This window comes from Lathamus discolor, chromosome 6, assembly GCF_037157495.1.
Source record: "Lathamus discolor isolate bLatDis1 chromosome 6, bLatDis1.hap1, whole genome shotgun sequence".
NCBI classification, from domain to species: domain Eukaryota; kingdom Metazoa; phylum Chordata; class Aves; order Psittaciformes; family Psittacidae; genus Lathamus; species Lathamus discolor.
Genome location: NC_088889.1, coordinates 31628496 through 31647947, shown reverse-complemented (window position 1 = coordinate 31647947; position 19452 = coordinate 31628496). Strand labels below are relative to the sequence as shown.

Genomic DNA, 19452 nt, shown 5'->3' with positions numbered 1-19452 from the left:
AAAATAACGTTCTAAGAAGTTGGCTGCTGTTATTTCCAGATGCTGCCAAGCAACTAATTTACATACGGTACTGGTATGGTTGCACATAGTGAATGAAGCTTTTCGTATGAACGTAAGTGATCACCAGACTGCGTAGTCATTTTACGTAATTTGAATATTCCTGTTCTGGCTCTGGTTTTCCATGCATTGTTTTGGAAAATATGCTTCAAATGGGTAGAAAATCAGAAATAACTGAGTTAGTCTTTTTGCCAAGAGTGGTCATACCTGTTTCAGATCTGAGCAATATGCAAGATTTTCACTTAAAACAGAAACAACCCACAAGTCACCACCCCCTACCATGACAGCAGCCTGTCCAAGGCTGCTCTCACTCCCGACTTGTACTGGCACTGGTGCTCAGCAGATTCCTTGTGCTTTAAACCTGCTCAGAGTGGTCAAAAATTGCTGAAGCTTTCATTGTTCCATGAATCAGCTTAGCAAGTTGAGTACTAATACGAGGAAGAAGATAAGAAGGGCAAGTTCAAGGGGGCAAAAACCAGGGAGGTGAGTGTAGGATCACCTTGAGATAACCTTCTTTTGGCCTTTTTTTGGAACCAGAGCCTGTGGAGAAGACCAGTCGGTGAAGTTTTGTGTGTATTTTCATAAATCCATGTAAATTACATGTGTAAATGGCTAAGACCTGTCTGAGGAAGACGTATTGTGCTCTATAACATGTAGAGCCACGCCCCCAGGTCTTTCTGGTTTTGTCACACTGATCACTTTAAAGTAGCCACTGTTAAGGGTGTAGAAGGCTTTATTTTGCTTTGTCAGAGGAACATCACAGAGCTCTCAGCGGCCAACAGCAGATGCTTATGGAAAAGTATAATGGTCAGGCATGTAGTTTGTCCTTAAGCTTTCTTGACTTAGAGGCCTCATCTGTTAGCATCTCCTTGTCTTCTCTTAAGTGCCTATAAGTTTCTGGCTGAGGTCCACAACAGAACAATGTCACATGAAGCGCAGAGTTCTGAAAATTAGTTTCATTAGATGTTTTTTCCCTTCTTGCATTGAAAGACATACTAACAGTGTGTCCTGGGTTCAGCCCTCTGGGAGCAGGAGGGAATAAAGGGGGCAAGTGAGCGAGTGACTGCGTGGTTCCGAGTTACTGGCTGGGCTTAAACCATGACACTGTGGGATCCCTATTTACCTCTTCCATACTACTCTTTCTGTAGACCTTTATCTTTTGGTGAGCTGAAGCGTCCTTAGCCTGCTCAGTTGTTCCTAGGATAGAGATTGTTTATTCTTACTTACTGCTTTTCTTTTTTCTATTTTTTTTCTTCTGTAGGATTTGGGTTGGGAGGGTAGTGAGTAGGGGGATGAAGGTGAGCATGTGATGCAAGTATAAATGTGGAGAAACAGATCCAGATGTAAATCTATGACAGAGTGTTGTTCTCAAGGTTCTCACTCAGTCTGTTTGGCCTGCTGCACTTTTTGCGAAGTGGTACGTTAATAGGTTAGCCTCTAATTGTTTCTCAGCTACTGAATGAGAAAGTTGTTCATCCAGACTTAGCAAAAACGTGTACATATCAGAAACCATAATTCCAATATATCACATTTTGTGGTAAAGTTTAGTTTGATTTTGTTGAATAGTGTCATTAAAATGTATGCAATATAGCAATGCTTTGTGCAAGTACAATAATGTCCTTACAGCCCTCACAACTCTTATGTAAATACACTAAGCACACAAACACACTCCTGTACAGATGGCTGTACTAAAATCTACCAGTGTGCATGACATAGTCTTATGTTTGAGTTTCAGACCTCTCAGAACACAGCTTAAGTAAAACTAATCTAAAACTTGGAAGAATATTTAACTATCTATTTTGGAAGAGAATACTTATTTTTTTCCTCACAGTTTCCTACATATTGATACTTAATTGTGAAAACTGACAGTAGTCGCATGATATATGGGAACAAAGTGGGGACAAAGACTTCAGCTGTCTTTCCTTTCTTCACTGGGAAGTACCTGCAGAGACACCTGATAACAAGGAGGTAGTCAGAGACAAATATTAATACTTGCCTTGCGTATGTGCAGGCATCTGATACTCAAGTTGCAGTGCTTAGCTTGTGAATCTATTTTAGGAATGTACCCTGCAGTTCAGTCTGCGTAAAAAATGCTTCTTTGATAACTTAGTCTGTTTGTCGAGACTTTTGTTGGCTCAGTGTGGCTTTAACATACTATCCGGCAGAGTAATCTTAGGTGAAGATAATGGTGAACTATGAATAGACTGACACTTGTGGAAAATTTTCTAAAGTATGCTGGGTTTGGCTGATTTTGTTTGCAATTAAAAATATACCGAATACAAACTAAATGAAGTGCTTTGAGATGTGACTGAGCGTTCTTTGCCTCAAGAGGCTCGGTATGTTCTAGCTATTAGAATGCCAATTTAATACCGCCAATTTCTGATAGTTCTGTTTCTTCAAATTGTTTCATGCAGCTTAATCACAAAGCTAATGACACTTATTCTGGTAGACGTTAAGACTTAGCATTGTAGAATCACAGAATAGTTTAGGTTGGAGAAGACCTTAAAGGTCATAGAGTCCAACCATAAAAAGATTCCGGGCAGCAGTGCAGTTTGAACCCATGCTCACGAAGAAACTAAAGCCTTAATCCAGTGCCTTAGACCACTTGGCTACAGTACCCTGGTGGATTTGGATAGCACACACTTAATATTCCCAGTCAAAAACTCCACGAACTCTGCGGTTTGTGCCTTCTATTTTCTGCTGAATAAAAATTTGGAAGTGGATCGTTCCTCACTTGCCATCTGTTGACTGCAAATTTTCATCTGGTTTTTAAAATGCTTCCAGAACTTACGCTTTGAGGTTTGGTCTTGGCCTCTCAGGCTCTCAGAAATATGTTGAATGGTTGTTCTCAATGTAGCAGCAGCTGTTATCACTTACAGTTTTAGTGTCTAGGGAAAAATCAGCTGATGCTGACATTAGATCACATGTTTCTCTTGATTAAAAAATCTTTGTAAAAAAAGATTGTCCTGTGTTTGAACTGCATTTCCCTTTCCATCTCCATTTCTATTTCTCACCTCCTACATTTTTACTCTCACTCGTGTTCAGCTTGCTCTTTCAGCTGCTGGGGATTCCTTTCCAGAGGCTGAACTAAATTACATCTTTAAGATGTAAAATGTTGAGAGTGCCCTGTCATCTAACAGTATGGAGTTCTAGGAAGCATGCTGCATATTTTTTATTTATTTATTTTTGTTAATGAACTGCCTAATGGAAACTTTTTTAGGTAGTTCCTCCTCGCAGCTTCCATGTCTGATAAGGTTCTAAGAGAAACTGAGCTTGTAAAATGATATGAAAATTTGTGGAATATTTAAATTTTCTAAAAGGTCTGTTGAAGAATATGGTACCAGCCAGTCAGCTTTTGGAAATAAAAAGACAGAAATATAGTAGTTGCTATTAAACTGAGAACTTACCCTTGACTGCCTACCAAGTGCTATCAGATGATACAATTATATCTAGATAATCTGTCACAAACAACACAGTGTTGCAGAATCTGAAATACTATATGGTGAATACTCAGTGGTAATGAGTAATGTATTCTTTCCTAGTTGCCTGTAGGGATGAGTTAGGTGCATCTGCGTTAGAGAGCAGCCAGCCATTATGTGTGTGTCTGGTCATCAGAACTGAACTGCTTATATTTTTGCCGAGTTCAAACAACTGAACCAAGCACCTTTGGCCGTAGCTCAACTTAGGCCAGAACCAAAATCAAGTAGGTTAAGCTGTTTGACTGTAACATTAACTACCAAAGTAATGTTGTACCACTTTCTTGTTTGGCTTATCTAGTTTCAGATGAAGTCTCCTACTCTGTATGAAATGGAGTGGGTGTGGGGAAATACAACATAGGTAAACCAAGATTTTTTTATGTGAACTTTATAATGTTAAGCCTTGGTTTTAGTGTTCACTGAACTGCTGCAGGGTTTTCCAAGTCCAGCAGTAGACTCAAAGAGGCATGTTTTTCCAAGCCAGGGAACTTTGGATTTTTTCCTGGTTTTGGCTGGGATAGATGTAATTTTTTTTCTAGTAGCTGGTGCAGTGCTGTGTTCTGGCTTTAGTCTGAGAACAATGCTGATAACACACCAATGTTTCAGTTGTTGCTCAGAAGCGCTTACCCTGATCAAGGACTTTCCAGTCTCTCATGCTGTGCCATGGAGGATGGGCACAAGAAGCCAGGAGGAAGCAGAGACAGGACACCTGACCCAAACTAGCCAAAGAGGTATTCCATACCACAGCATGTCATGCCCAGTATATAAACTTGGGGGAAGCTACCCTGAAGGCCCAGATCGCTGCACAGGTTGGGCTCGCTATTGATTGGTAGGTGGTGAGCAAGTGTGTTGTGTGCTCCTTTTTTTGTCATTGGGGTTTATTCCTAATTTTTATTATTGCTATATTTTACTTTAATTATTAAACTGTTCTTATCTCAGCCCACAGGTTTTACCTCTTTGCAATTCTGTCCATCACACCAGTGGGCAGAGAGGGGAAGAATGAGTTGAGTGGCTGTGTGGTACTTGGTTGTGGGTTGACAAGCTTAGGAACCTGAATTTGTCACTTCTTTTGGCTACTTACAAAGAAATGTTCTGATACAGTTCAGTAAAGCTTTGTTTTGAATAAATGCACCTCAATATTGAGGAAGGATTTAATTATATATTCTCCTGGCCAGAGGAGCATGGTTACTGTAAAGTTTGTATGCATCCTTAATTCTTTCCTGCCAAAACTAGTGAGTTTTTAAATAGTTTTGCTGGGCTAAAAATGGTTTTGGGCTAGAAGATAGACCTAAAAATAATATGGGTTTTTTTCTGTCTACTGGCATGGGAAAGGATAGTCTCATAATCATCCAGTAGAATAATCAGCTGTGTCCTGCTTCAAAATACTGTAGTGATATCAATGTGACTTCCCACTTGAGTAGGATTTCTTGGGGGGGTTTTGGGTTTTTTCTTTTAATAGTCTGCAGTCTGCCTTGGATTTAGGGGGAAAAAAAAAAAGGCTGGGAAGTAGGGTTTTAAAAGCTGTTCTACTTTTCCATTCATCCTCCCAATGCCTGCATGATGCTAATGTACTGTAAAGTTTCATAAGCCCAAAAGAAAAAATGCTTTCCCAACTGAGAAATGTATTTCAACCCTTCAGAATGCATTTCTGTAAGTTTCAGTCAAAGAACAAAATATAGTTACAGAGGGGGAAAAAAGAACAGAATATGGCTGAGGAAAACTTACAAGGCAGGCAGAATCTTTTCAGGCAAGATCCTGCTGGTTTCTTTTTTGGAAACAGCAATGAGTTGCCAACATCCAGGAAACGCTTAAAACAGACAAAATGTGTGACTTATTACAGTTTCTGTGTGAAGACAGACACGTGAGAGTTATTTTTAAAAGCATGTGAATCTCCTCAGAGAGCCTTGTTAAAAAAATGTATTCCATAACCTAGATTCTTACTCCATAGTCTTTTGAGGAAAGCATTTCCCAAATAGAAGATCTCTACAGGTTGGAGTCTGACAGACAAATGAAACAACTTCAGGATCAATTGTTGGAGTCTAGTGGGATTGAAAGACAGAATCGGAGAAGAAAGAAGATTCTCAGAAGAGAGGAAAATATAATGGGTGACTACTGAGGAAGAGCAAGGAAGAGGAAGGTAAAGGTGTAGAACAAGAAAAAGAAGCAAAATACCTGAGAAGAAACACTGAAGTAATAACAGGGTACAGAGGGTAATAAAAAATGCAGTGGAAACAAAAGTATTACTGGATTGAAAAAAAGATGGGTAACAGGAAAGAGAATGAGATTAAAAATGTCCTACAAGTGGAGCTGTTTTCTTTCATGTTGTGTGAAAAGCACCCCCGCTATGAATTGGAATGGAATACATGCAGCATAGTTCTTGATACTGGATTTTAACTGAGATTTCTATGTATGTACATAGAGGCCTATGTAGGAGGTGTTCTACACTGATTTGATAGCTATGGTTACACAGTTTTTAAACTCTGATGGTACTGGGCAACAGGTATATAATTTGGCTGCTCTTGATCAGGCATGCGTATGAAATTCATTGTAAAATAGGAACCAACTCAGTACAGCAGAGAAGTCTTCTCTGCCATTCCACATTTCTTCCATAGCTGTGTGTAGAAGACAAAAGAAGCTTACAGGTGCTTGGGACAATCAAGCCTCATACAAGCCATTTTCGTTTTCAATTTAAATGTCACCTTAAGAGTAATATGTAGGGCTGCACACCACCTGGACTGAAACCTGCCTACAGTGAGTTGTTTGCATTTGTTTTGAACATACTGCTTGGTACTTAAAGGCTAAGCTCTACAAAAGGCCGTAGCCTGGTTTTAATGAGGTTATATGACAATACCACTGACCTTAATGGTGTAAGGAAGAGAAATTTAAAGTGACTTTTCATTCACATAGACCTTTAGCATGACCTTGTTTGCTTGTTTTCCCTGTTCTTTTATTTGAAAGGCAGTGGCTTTTGTGTAATCCCTGAAATAATACATGTTGTTTCTTACTTCACAGCTAGCAATTTCTTGTTACCTTGGGTTGGGGGACAAAAAAAGCATCTATATTCTAGAGGAGTTTGTTGAATTCCCTCTCTTTTTTTTTTTTTCTCTCCCTTTTCTCTTTCACTATGATTCTTGGAATATCAAAGAAAAAGGTGTAAGTCCGCTTTCCATGCAGTGCTTTGTGTGGTCATATGAATGCCTGCTTCCTCTAACTTAAAATGCTAACATTTGATGAAGTAAAACTTCAGCCAAAATGAACTTATAGTATTGTAAAAGTATTGTATATAGATGGGACTATCAATTCAGCCAGCATGTATGTTTGAATAATTTGGGATTGTTTAGATGTAATTAAAAATTGTGCTTGTACTATCACAAAACAGTAATCCAGTAGAACTTGGACTCATGACTTCTACAACTTGGATAATGTGTATGTTAATGTTTGGACATGAGCCAGCAGTGTGAGCTTGCAGCCTAGAATGCCAGCTGTATGCTGGGCTGCATCAAAAGGAGTGTGACCAGCAGGTCAAGGGAGGTGGTTCTGCCCCTATACTCTGCTCTTGTGAGACCCCACTTGGAGTACTGCATACAGCTCTGGAGCCCCCAACATGAGAACAACATGGACATGTTGGAATGGCTCCAGAAGGCCATGAGAAGATGATCAGAGGGCTGGAGCACCTCTCCTTTGAGAGGCTGAGAGTGCTGGGTTTGTTCAGCCTGGAGAAGACTTGCAGCAATCTTTTAGTACCTAAAGAGGGCCTCCAAGAACGCTGGAGAGGGACCTTTACAAGGGCATGTAGTCAGAGGACAAGGGGAATTGTTTTAAACTAAAAGAGGGTAGATTCAGACTAGATTAAGGAAGAAATTATCTACTATGAGGGATGCTGAAATACTGGAACATATTACCCATTGAGTACACTTGGGACATGCAGGGCCAGGTTGGTGAGGGCTCTGAGCAAACTGATCTAGTTGAAGATGTCGCTGCTCATTGTGGGCGGTTGAACTATAGATGACCCTTAAAGGTCTCTTCCCACCCAAACTATTCCAGGATTTTTTTTAGGGTGAAAAATACAGTTCTTAGAATTTCTAATTATTTCTAATAATTTCTAATTATTTCTAATGTCTTAGAAATAATTAATAAAAGATTGATAGCCTTTAAGCTTATAATCTGTTCTAATCAAATTATACTTGATTGACAATAGGCTATTGGAAATCTCAGTGTTAGAGATTTGCTTTTGTGTAACTCATAATTTATGAATGGGATCCAATTTGTCTGGAAAAATGATAAAGCAATATCATCTACTGAAGTTGCTTAAAATCTGTCTGCTCTTGTATTATAGCTTTTTTTTGTAGTCCCTAATCTTGTTTGAAATCCACTGTTGTTCTAATGTGAGTGTGGTCTTTGAAACTTTTATGCAAGCAGTTACAAATTTTCATTAAAGTCTTTTAGCAAATATGGCTAGTGTTATCAAAGATATCTGGAAAGCACAGGTTGGAACACTTGTTTCTGTATCAGAAGCTGAATTTTAATTCAGTTCATGAAACACACTGAACTTCTAATACGGTCTAGACGAAGCTAAACAAAGAGAAAATTTTAAAAGCTTTTCCCTTTAGTTAAATATTAAATGCCAGAGGTGTTTTGTTTAATAATTAAAATTTTATTCCAATGTCTGTAAGTATTTATGCAAAAGCAGCAACATCTTGTATTGACATATGCTGCCCGTATGGCAGCCTATTGCAAAGACCTTACTCAATTTAGATAGAATTGTTTACGCAAGCAAGGCCACAAGCATGTTTACCTAGTGAATGTGGAAAAAGGTTGGTATACATGTAAGGGACTGAGAAGGTAGAGTGTATCCATTGTGGACCCAACCCAGTGAATGTTAAAGAGGAGAGCCAAATAGTAGTAATAAGAGAAGCTGAGTTGTTTAGGAAGTATCTAATCTCAATAATGGAGGAAAAATATTTTGTTTATTAAAATAACACATTGAGAAAGAATCTTATTGTGGATTAGGTTTGTCTTTTCCCCCCAGAGCTACTAAGTCTTTCTTCTGTATGTTTCCCTTCCTTCATAGGGATTGGACAAAGGTTACTTTCATGTGAAAGGAAAAATGCTTTCAGGAAGTGATAATCCAGCAACATACTTTCCTGTACCTTTTGACCTCCCACCAGAACAGTATGGAAGCAAAGGTAAGGTGTGACTTCAGAAGAAAAGTTGGTGTATTAGATATGAAGCAAACTAATTTGAGTAACTCTGAGTCATTGGAATACTGCTATGTTCTAAAGCTAACATTTTTGTGGCATGACTGCATTTAAGGTTATATCCGTCCCACATTCTGCATGTGATTTCAAAGAAAGAAACTATGCAGTCTTTTTGTGATGGTTTTTTTCATTATCATTTAAGTTTTGGATCAACAAACTAGATACTACTTTTTCGTTCTTTTTCTGAAATTCTTGCATACATTAGGAAAATATCTATTCTTTATGGAATTGAAACATTTTTCTGCAGCACTGATGGGAGGAGGAGTGCTAAAAGAGGACTGTTTGGAAGAGAGCAGGTGTTAGGGAAAAAGCTAGTCCTTTGGAAGTGGGGTGAAAAAGAAATACCATAGAGCAAATGTGAAAGAATTGCTGTAAATTAGAAGATGGAAAAGTTGCTTTTGCTCCATTCTCTGTTTCATAGTTTAAGACTTCATTATCTTGAAGATCTGTGTTTAAATCCTCCTGGAGGGACAAAAGGGTTGTATTTCATAACACTTGGAAAGACTTACACAATCTCAACCTCCTCAGCTCCCGAGACTCTCTAGAACATGCAAATCAGAAAAGTGCTAAGTATGTGCTGCTATGGGGTGATGATGGCCCCAAAGCCTAAAAATACATTGAGGATAATGGTGTTGATGCACAACCTGTATTATTTTGGGTTTTATAGTTTTGTTCTTTAATGCAAAAAGATTGTGACAAACTTTTTTTGAGAAGTGATGACCTAAAAAAGGTATCATCTACAGTAGACCCTGCAATAATGGGTAATAATAAAGAGCTCAGGAAAGACAGTGTTTATGGCAACTCAGATCTTTGAACTAACACATGATGCAGAGTGAAAAAAGATTGAAAAGCCAAGAAGTAAATAGAGTTTTTTATATAGTAAAAAAAAAAAAAATAAAAAATGCATCATTTCAGAGTGACTGAAGTCTCCCAGCAGGATCAGAGCCTGCAAGCATGTTGCTTCTTGTAGTTGAAGTAAGAATGCTTTGACAGCATCCTCTCGATGGGCTGGCCTTGATGGGGTGGCTTGTAGTAAGCAGCAACCATGAGGTTTCTTTGTTGGCTTGACCTCTGATTTTATTTTTTTTCACCAGTGATCTCCCAACCTGCTTATTGCTGTTTTTCAAACACTGCTCTATGCAGTCAATGCACTATTTTTCTTTTCTGCATTGGGGGCATCCCCCTTCCCCCCCCGCCTCCTCCCTTGCCTGTCCCTTCTGAACAGTTTATAACCAGTGATTGCAGTGCTCCAGTGATCTGATTCTGTGGTATCAATTAGATCACAGCTTTTCAGCTGCAGTGTCTTCCAGCTCCTGTTTGTTACCCAAGCTGTGTGTGTCGGTGTAGAAGCATGTAGCTGGACTGTCACTTTTTAACAGGGACAAGCCCTAATTCTTCTGCAGCATTTCACAAGTGCTTCCCCATTGGTTCCTAATGCATCAGCAAAAAGGCTCTTGCCTTACTTGATCAGGAGAATCCTGTCAGCTCCCAGCAAACCTGATTTCTCACAAGTAGATCCATGATCGTAGAAGCCAAAACCTTGAGTATGGCACCAGCTACACAGCCAAGTGTTCACCTGTTCAGTACAAGGCATGCTACTTTTGTAACTTGCAAAGATGATATTTCTGCTTTAAGATCCTATTACTTAAAAGAATTCTTACATTGCATTATGGTTTTCTGAAGAAAAAATAATGGCTGATGTAGAAGTGCTAATGCAATCTATTATACTGGTTTAGTATAAGCCATGCTGTCCATGTTAGTACTGTGAATGTTGTTTGGGGAATGGTGGCAGGAGTTGTGCTGGGTTACTAGCTAACTGAAGGGGTAAAATACACTACAGCTGCCTGTTGTGCTCTGAGACATGCGTGCTAGCTAATGGTTAACTAATGCTCAAACTGATGGGTTTTGAGAGTTTTTTTCTAAAAGGTCCTACTTAAATTTTTGGGAATTTTGAAACAAAAGATTCAAAATCAGAATCCATGTGTTACATATACTGTCTTCCCCATGCAAGAATGTAGCTGTATAATTAACACTGTTCTTGTTTTCACTTATGCACTTACCCTAATGAATCAGTGAGGTTTATGCATATTTCAACAAAGCGTAAAGGTTTTTCTCCAGATCGTTTTTTTTTTCTCTTTTTGCATGGAAAGTTTATTGCTGTAGAGAACTTACTTGTCTGTAGTTCAGCTTTTGGATCTCATATTTCTCCCATTTTATGAATAGATGACAGGATTCAAGCTGTCTAGGCTTTGGCAATGGAAGCAAAGTCAACTATCTGTGCCTTTTCACATCTCTTTCCTGAATATTCCTTTTCAGTTGCTCAGCATCCTGGTGGAAAAGATGTTTAAAGAATTCCCATGTTATGGGATGGACTCATAAAATAATCTGTCCCTAACAATACACTCATCAACTCTCAAAGTCTCTGGAGACTGATATAAATAGATTCGTTTTAATAGAAACAAAAATGCAAGTAACTATTTTTTCCCTAAAGAAACCATATTGACTGATCCTTATAACTGAAGGAGAAAAGGCTCTGGGGGATTTTCCATGAACTCGGATTCTCTAACCATGGGAAAACAAAGTACAGATCCCTTTCATATAATCAGAACAATCTATTAGGAACAGGAGGGAGGCTAAGTGGGTGGAATAGTGAACAGATAGTCAGGAGCAGGGCCATATATTTGCCATGTAATGTTCTAAGTAGAAGATAGGTATACTGAAATACATTGTTTTTTCTTGTACTTGTGCAAATTCTAATCTTGGATCAGAGATACTCAATGTTACAGAATTATGTTATTATCCAATGTAACAAAGTGAAAGAAAAACAGTTCCTTAGTTTGCGGAAATAATTTAGTTGCAGAAATTCTTTGTCATTCCGTCACAATGGCTTTCTGTCATATTAATTGGTGTTTATTAGCTGGGACTAGACTTCCAGTGTGAAAACTGTTACAGTGAAGTAAATGCATCTTGACAAGCAATAAAATACATGTCAGGACAAACAATGATAAACTCATCAGTAATGATGTAAATAATCTGTCTGGTTTCAGTCATCATAGTTCGTGAGGTTGATGCACAGTCTTTTAAAGTCCATTAAGTTCAATAATAATAATAATTTGATCCCTATCAGATGTCACTGTTAGGCAGTTATGATAAATCACCTCTGTGACACATTTGAAATTTTCCTATTGCTTTCATTTAGCTTTCAGCTGTATTTCAGACTTGCACAAAACCACATTTTACAATACATGGACAGGTAAATTCCATCTAGTTGTGTCAGAGTTATTTGAGCTTTCTGAAGGGAACAGAGAATAAAATTTAACTGGGTCTCAAATCATAGCTGGTAACAGCATGGCCACATTAAGTTGAGATGAGTTTGTAATATTTCTCCTTTAAGAGAAATATTTTCACGTTGAATAGCTAATTTTAACTACAAGGGATGATAAAAAAAGCCACCCACAAACCACACTATAATGCTTGAAAAAAACCTTTTGTACATAAAAATTGTCAGAAAATAATGATAAAGTGATAAATTAGCTTGATGAATCAGTGAATCTATGGTTTTACATGTATTGTAAACTGTACTATTGTTGTATTATAGTAAACGTCAGGATTTTGGGCTACTTCATTTGTTTTGCGCTTATTTAGGGAGATCTCAGCAGGTGAAACATTTCTGTGACTTTTGTCTGCATTGTTATTCTGCGAGTTTTCAGATGGTTTAATCTCATGCACTTATTGCAGAACTCTCCTACAGCACTACTGAAAAGGGATGAGCTAAAAATACATTTATCATCAGTTCTTTGAGTTGTGACTGGGTTATAAGACAGGAATTTATATAAGCTTTTTCTGAGCCCTCAGTTCAAAATGCTGTGGAACTGCTTAAACCCTCTGGAAGAAAACTCCATAAAGTAGGAGGGTAAGTAATCTCTGTTAAAAAAAGTTATTTCTCATTCAGTTTCCTCTTCAGTGTACGTATTTATATCAAGGAAGGAAACTGGCTGTGTTCATTTGACTAATACTATACAGAAAACATGTATATACAAGAAAATAAGACAGGTTCTAGCTCAGTTCAGCTTAATCTAAAGTTAGAGTGAAACTACATATTACCCTCAATATGTGCCAGTTATATGAATTACATTTGTCTTAGGTTATTTTGCTCTTTGTTAAAGATTTCTTTCTTGAGCCATTCTCACAATTTGTAAGAATGTATTAAAAATGTATTTCATTATTTTCCAATGGAAAATCTATTTCACCCTTGGTAACTGGGGACTGAAGCTGTCAAATGGGGACTAAAGCTGTCAAATCTCATGCCATGAGACAGCTGAATGATGGTGGGCAGATGAGATGGAAATTTGCTTTAATGCTGTGTTGAAGCATTGTGGAGAAATGAACAGTCCACTTAGCAATACATTACTTCTCTGGCTGAAGTTTTCAACCTCTGACAGCTGTGATTTCATATTCTTAAGAATGCACAAAAGGATCTGTAACATGTCTCTCAGGAACAGCTCTCTCCCTTCTGAGAGGCCATGCTCATTATTCAATATTCCATTGCCATGCTTGCATGAAAGAGCGAATTGACCTTTTCTTTGTATCTTGAGATATTCAGTGCTTGATATTTTATCTAGTTTTCAATGAGTGGGAATTGGGAGCGTGGAAAAATTACATGTGGCAAATGTGTAGTGATTTCAGGAAACAAGTAGCAATCCATCTAGTTTATTACACATAAACTGCTGTTGTGTTGAATAGAAACAAGAAATACTTCATGGCATATTTGCCTCCAGCTCTGGTAGGTTTAGATATTTGTGTGTATCTTGTTATTTAAACAATGGGGACAATTTTCATCTATCTTGCCTTGTACTAGTGACAGATTTCCTAAAGGAAAGAGATCAGTGTTTTGACCAGCTAAGCTAGAGGAATCCTTTCTTACTCTGAGCTCTCTCGCAAGACCTGGTGATGGTCATACAAGCTGTGGGAAAATTTCACTGTACATGATGTCTACCTTTCTCCTCCCTTTTTCTTCTTTTGTCCAAAGTTCTAGAATTGTATTTATTTACTTCACCAAGTAAATAAAATATTTTTTTAAGAAATTAAGGATGACTTCTGGGGAAGTCATTTACATTTTTTCAATTATCTCCTTTTTTCCAATTAGTATTACGTAGCTACATGTGACCTGTATACTCTCTAGAGTTTGAAAGAACTTGACTGGCAGCATCCTATATGAATTTGTAGAGAACTTCAGGTCCTTTCAGTATGCTTAATATGGTAGAGACTCTAAGGTAATGTCATCTCAGAAGAAAGGACAACTGGAAGCTAGTCCTGTTTCTAGTGCAAGTGATACTAATACATTGAGTAGAAATTATTTCACTTATTTAACACTCAGAGTAATGGTAAATATAAATCTGAGTACATTTAGAAGTTTCAAGCAGCAAGTATACATTGTCATTGTAGCTCATACATGGAGGCAGGTCAGGAGCAGGGGTTGGAACTGATCTCAGTCTGTGTTGGCATACATTTCCTTCTTAGGCAGAACCAAAATGTCATTACTGCCATGTAAACCTGCAGTTTGACATTGAAGCTCTCTTAAGACAGCTTGACATCACATGCTTCCTCAAGTGGCCTCCCAGAGGCCAAGTGTAACATTTGGGTACTCAGCAAAACCTGGTTTTCTTAAGGCTTTTTGTAATGATTATGAAGAAATTAATACATATGAGAGGAAAAGAAAAAAAAAATGTTAGTCTCACTATTTACGTAGACCACTTCTAAGTATTGTTTTGATAGGGTTACAGACTTGAAGACTGAAGGAGACACTAGATTGTCTGATCTGATTTGCCAGGTGTTACTAGCCAATTTCTTTGAAGCTCAGATCTTGTCTTTGGCTAAGAGGGAACTTCCAAAATATGCTTCAGATCATTAATTGGGACCACCATCATGAGATGGCAAATTCGCTGGAGGGGTCAATATTTTGCTTCAATGATTGGTTAGCCCAAGCATTTAAAGAAGTGCTTTATTTCAGTTATTCTTTTTCAGGGTAGACGTATGATGCCTAGTCTAGTTGTTGAACTTCTGTGTGATTTGATCTGTCTTGTGCAGAGTGCAAGATTCACAGTTGAAGTCTGAGGAAACGCAACAGTATGTCATCCTAACAGAGTTAAGATTGCCCAGAGAATTTTACCTGGTCGTTTTTCCTTTAGACTGTTTCTTCCCAGCTGCTTTAAATTACCAGTGCAAAACAGTTTTATTATTCATGATATACATAGCTTGCACCTTTCTCTTGCTGCAGGGAATAACATGCACGTTTTACATTTGGCAGTTTTAAAATAAAGATTTAAGATCATTCCCAGTCTGAAGTGACAAAGGACCTCAGTAAGTTTGAGCAGGTAACAATTGTTGTGTGCAACATGTGTGTTATTAACTCTTTGCAAATCTGAGCAATTGCAATTGAATTGCAAAAGCCCATTTGTGGACAACAGATGTATCTTCAGGGCAAACCATTTGAAGAATTTAAAAAAATAAACTGCCTGGTAGCTAATAGTACTACTTAATATCTTGACAGATAAACTATGTAGATACAATAATCTTCTGGAATCCTCTGTTGCTAACCAACAGATTCATGCTATCATAAGAAAAAAGAATCCAACTGTAAGAAAGATGAATGTATTGATGATACTAAGAGAAAAGAAACCTATAGACCAGTAAAATTGTCAGAGTTCTTTTGAAGACAACCAGAAAATTATCCAGTCTGCTATTTGCGAAACATGCACACAACAGCCAACCTTCCTTTGCAAGATATCTTTATAAACAACATTTCTTTGTGCCTTTGATAATACTCAGATTTTTATTTCCCTCTAGAATCCTTCAGATAACTACAACTATTCCATTGTATGAAATCATCTTCTCGTTGAGCTCCATTGTCACATTTCAGTTGCAGTTCTCTCTCTTACCAATACAAGTTGATGTGGTCCTCTCATGAAAGTACAGCATTTCATTTGTAGTGCTTAGGGACTGATTGCCTATCACTTTTGTTTAACCCTATTGAGAAGCTTCTTACAACAGATGTACATTGCACAAAGAGGTACAACCCCAGGGTGATTTTGGGCGGGGGAGGGAAGTACAAGCTGCTTGCTGTAGTCGAGGAATATCACTTAATTTGTGATTTACCTATTACACAGTTCACTGACTAAGCAAATCGTCTGCTGTATGGGAGGAACTTGAAAATACATCAAGGGCTTTTTTTAGAACAACTTGGGAAAGGCCTCAGAAAAGTGTGAAATACTTTTTCTCATTGAGAAACAAAGCAAATCCTGCTTTTAAATGGGGTTTTTTTTCTTTTTTTTTTTTTCCTAACAAGTGGTCATTGTCCTGGCCTTCAGGAGTAATTACCTTGTCTGTGTATATTGTTATAGATCCCACACCTCTAGCCCACCTGTCTTTCCCCCTTCTTGAAATCTTTCAGGTATGATTTTTGCATTGAGAGGTGTTCCATCTCAACAAGATGAGTTCCTTTGTAAATGCTGTGCTTATCTAAAGGAAGGGGAGAAGAGACTGGAGTATAGTGTGCATTTTCTGCAAATGTTGAAAGGGAGAACTTTCCAGCCTCACGCAGCAGGGAGTGTTAGAATGTATACATGGAATGACTTGAGACACTCTGGTTATTTACTACTTCAAAGCTAAATTCTTCAGTTGGAAGACTCCTAAAATACTGTGAAAGATGATGTAAGAATTCAGGTTTTGTGTTTCGAAATCAACCAGGAATAGCTGTGATCCAGATCTCCACTTAAGCACAGAAGGCACTTGTATTTTCACTGTAGGAAGAGAATCACAAAGATCCTTAATTGTATTTTATACTTTACTGTTCAATTGCATGTTCCTGTAATTCACAGACTTTTCTAGTTTTGGCTGTACACACTGTACTGCCATCTGTCATATTTATGAGAACATGAAGTTTTGAGATGGCTTTCTGGTGTGTTCCTGACCTGCACAATATACTGCATTTGGAAAGTACTGCTGTTAAAATTTGCAGAACAACCTTGTTCCACTGTCAGTTCATGATTTCTTATTCTGTAACTTGATCTCAAAATGTGGGGGACTGTTTGATTGATTGATCAGGTGTACTTGAAATAACTTGCTTTCCAGGGCCTCTCTACCTTTAAAAGAAATGTGATGGTCTGCTCAGTTGTGAGAGTATCTTCAAAAGTCTGCCTGACTGAAATAGCACTTTGAGATTTCAGATAATCTTAAAGTGGCAGTGGGGTAGGAATGGCCCCGTTCATTTGACTAGTGCTAAAGTTCTGCTGCTTCTGAATGAGGCAAGAAGGAAGCAGTGGTACTAGGTCACTAATTTTATATCAACTGCAGCTTATTGGAATTAGTGTTATGAGAAATGAAGAACTGAACTTGAAATGTGTGGAAGTTAAGTACATTGAGCACACTTAAAAAATAGATGTAATGGGGCTGTAAATAGGGAACAGTTAACCTCTACTCCCTCTCTTCACTCAGCCCCAGAAGATAAATGTTTAACTTTCAAAAGCCTGGCAATCATTTTAGTGTGCAGCAGTAAGTTGCTATGGTCTTACGGTGTTTGTACACAGGCACTGTCTTTCTCTTGCTGATATAGCTCCTATTAAAAGTGATAATTGTCAATTTGATCTGACACTTTAAAAATACCTTGTTTCAGTAATAGTTTTGCATGTGGCTTATTAAAATAGTATCAGGTGTTCTATAAATGCAACAGCATCCCATTAATAAAACAAAGATCCAGCTGCATTAATAGCTACCTTAAGAAAAATTTACTAAGATAGACACAGTAAAAAAAGAACTAAATTAGGTATTGAAGCCTCTCAGAGTGCTTTAAGGGGTAACTGAATTTCTGTACATCTAAGTCTTTCTCATCCTTTATGTTTTGCTGAATGAAACAGAGTAACTGCAGATGGTAGTGAAGTTGAATAGGTCCAAGCTGCATAGTGGGCTCCAAGTGACAGATTCCAATGCTTGGGTGGGACTGGATTTATTCTGATGTCATGGTTTGGAGGTCAATGATAAAAAAAGGAATGTATGCTTGGAAACCTTAATGCTTTTTCCAGTACCCATTCTTATAACTATTCATGTTTACTATGTGGTAAGGTAATCACCGAAAAGACAAAAGGCACATGTGACTCTCAAGCACAAGACTGATAGAAGCAGCTTAGGGAAATAATGATACTACCTTTTTGGTTTGGTTTTAAGGTATGACTCAGAGTCTAGATGTTCTGCAGTTGATTCGGAAACCTACAGACATTTTCTGGCAGTGCACTGATTTAAGTGCTGTAGTTTCTTCTGGTTTCCAGTACCTTTTATTTTTTGTGCTTGAAAATCCCCTATCCACTGTAACTAAAAACTAGCCAACTACTTCTTCCACTCAGAAGCTATATAATGATTTTAAATTAGGGGAAGACATGGATATTTGCTTTTATTGTGCTCTTATAATAACATAATGTGAAAGATTGCATTTGTTGCACAGGCTGTTCTTTCTCTGGTGATCACATACCTGTGACTTGTAACATCCCCATCACTTGTCTTACTAAACTCCCCTTTTTCAAGTCACTTAAAAAAGTAGCTGAATACAAAATGCCCAGTAAAGTTAAATGGCACATAGGGTTATGTGAAAATCAGTGGTAATTTTCACCTTTCTCCAAACAAAGGGGAGGAAGAGGATCAAAATTTTACATTTCATAACTGAATTTGTCATGAGCCTGTTTTTGGTTTTGGTTTACAGATCAACCATGGATTTGGAATATTCCTTACACTGATGCCCCTGATACACATGGAAATATGTGGGTTCCGTCGTGAATGTTTCCAGTATTGTGATATTTCACTTATTGACACTGAGCCTGCCATGCTGCTTGCAAGACTACTTACTTCTGGGATTTAAGCTATGGTGTCTGTTGTAATGGCTAATTTGTAGTTGAAAGAAATATTAAAATGTTGATAATGGGAGATTCATGGAGGATCTATAACCATATTACTATAAAGGAACCTGCGTTTTTTAATACTTTTTTTATATGTTTTCTCCTTACTATGGTTCTTACATGCTTTTCAGGATTGAAACAAGTTTAGACTGTTCTCAGAGACTGCATTTTTAGTTGTACTGAACTTAAAATTTACTGTTCTTGAGACTGTTGGCCTCAGTAGCTGGAATAGAAGTTGTATGTGAATTTTAAATAAAATAAAGTCAGTCTTGTTTATATATCGTTTGTTCCAGCTTCTTCTGTGTACATTTCAAACTGGATTGAAATTTTTCATTACAATTATCACCGCTAATGCAAGCTATAATATTTGGTGGTTTGGCTTCTTCCGGTATTTGGCTGTTTGCCAGTTATTTCCTAATCCTCTGGGGGTTTTTGCCCCCTTGGATACAAGTACTGTCCAAAATATTAAATTGAAGTGGATGGGCTTGGGTGCTGAAGAGTACTGTTAAATAGTGCTGTGGGATGTGTGAACAGCTGGTCCTGCAGCCTGGAAATCTTGTACTGTGCTTCATTCAGGATTCCCTCTGCATCCCAGACAACCGTACTGGGTAGCTGTTCCTGTGCTACCTCATTCATTTTGCAGTGTCATTCCCCAAGATGGTTTGGGGTACACTGGGAGGGCACTATTTCCTAATGTCTAATCCTGATTCATTCAAAAGT

The 19452-nt window shown here is 37.9% G+C and overlaps 1 protein-coding gene across 6 annotated transcripts in view; it reads left to right on the top strand.

The window, feature by feature from the left end:
- Positions 1–19010, top strand: part of TDP1 (tyrosyl-DNA phosphodiesterase 1) — a 43362-nt gene extending 24352 nt beyond the window's left edge. For 2 of the 6 annotated variants that reach the window (XM_065685857.1, XM_065685862.1), the window contains 2 exons: positions 8605–8719; positions 18540–19010. In XM_065685857.1, coding sequence (XP_065541929.1) covers positions 8605–8719; positions 18540–18613 — 189 coding nt within the window. In that variant the 3' untranslated portion in view covers positions 18614–19010. Of the gene's footprint in view, positions 1–4139; positions 5671–8604; positions 8720–18539 lie in introns of those variants that run through there. The other 4 variants (XM_065685860.1, XM_065685859.1, XM_065685858.1 and 1 more) reach the window with 4 other exon arrangements.
- Positions 19011–19452: the final 442 nt, after the last annotated feature.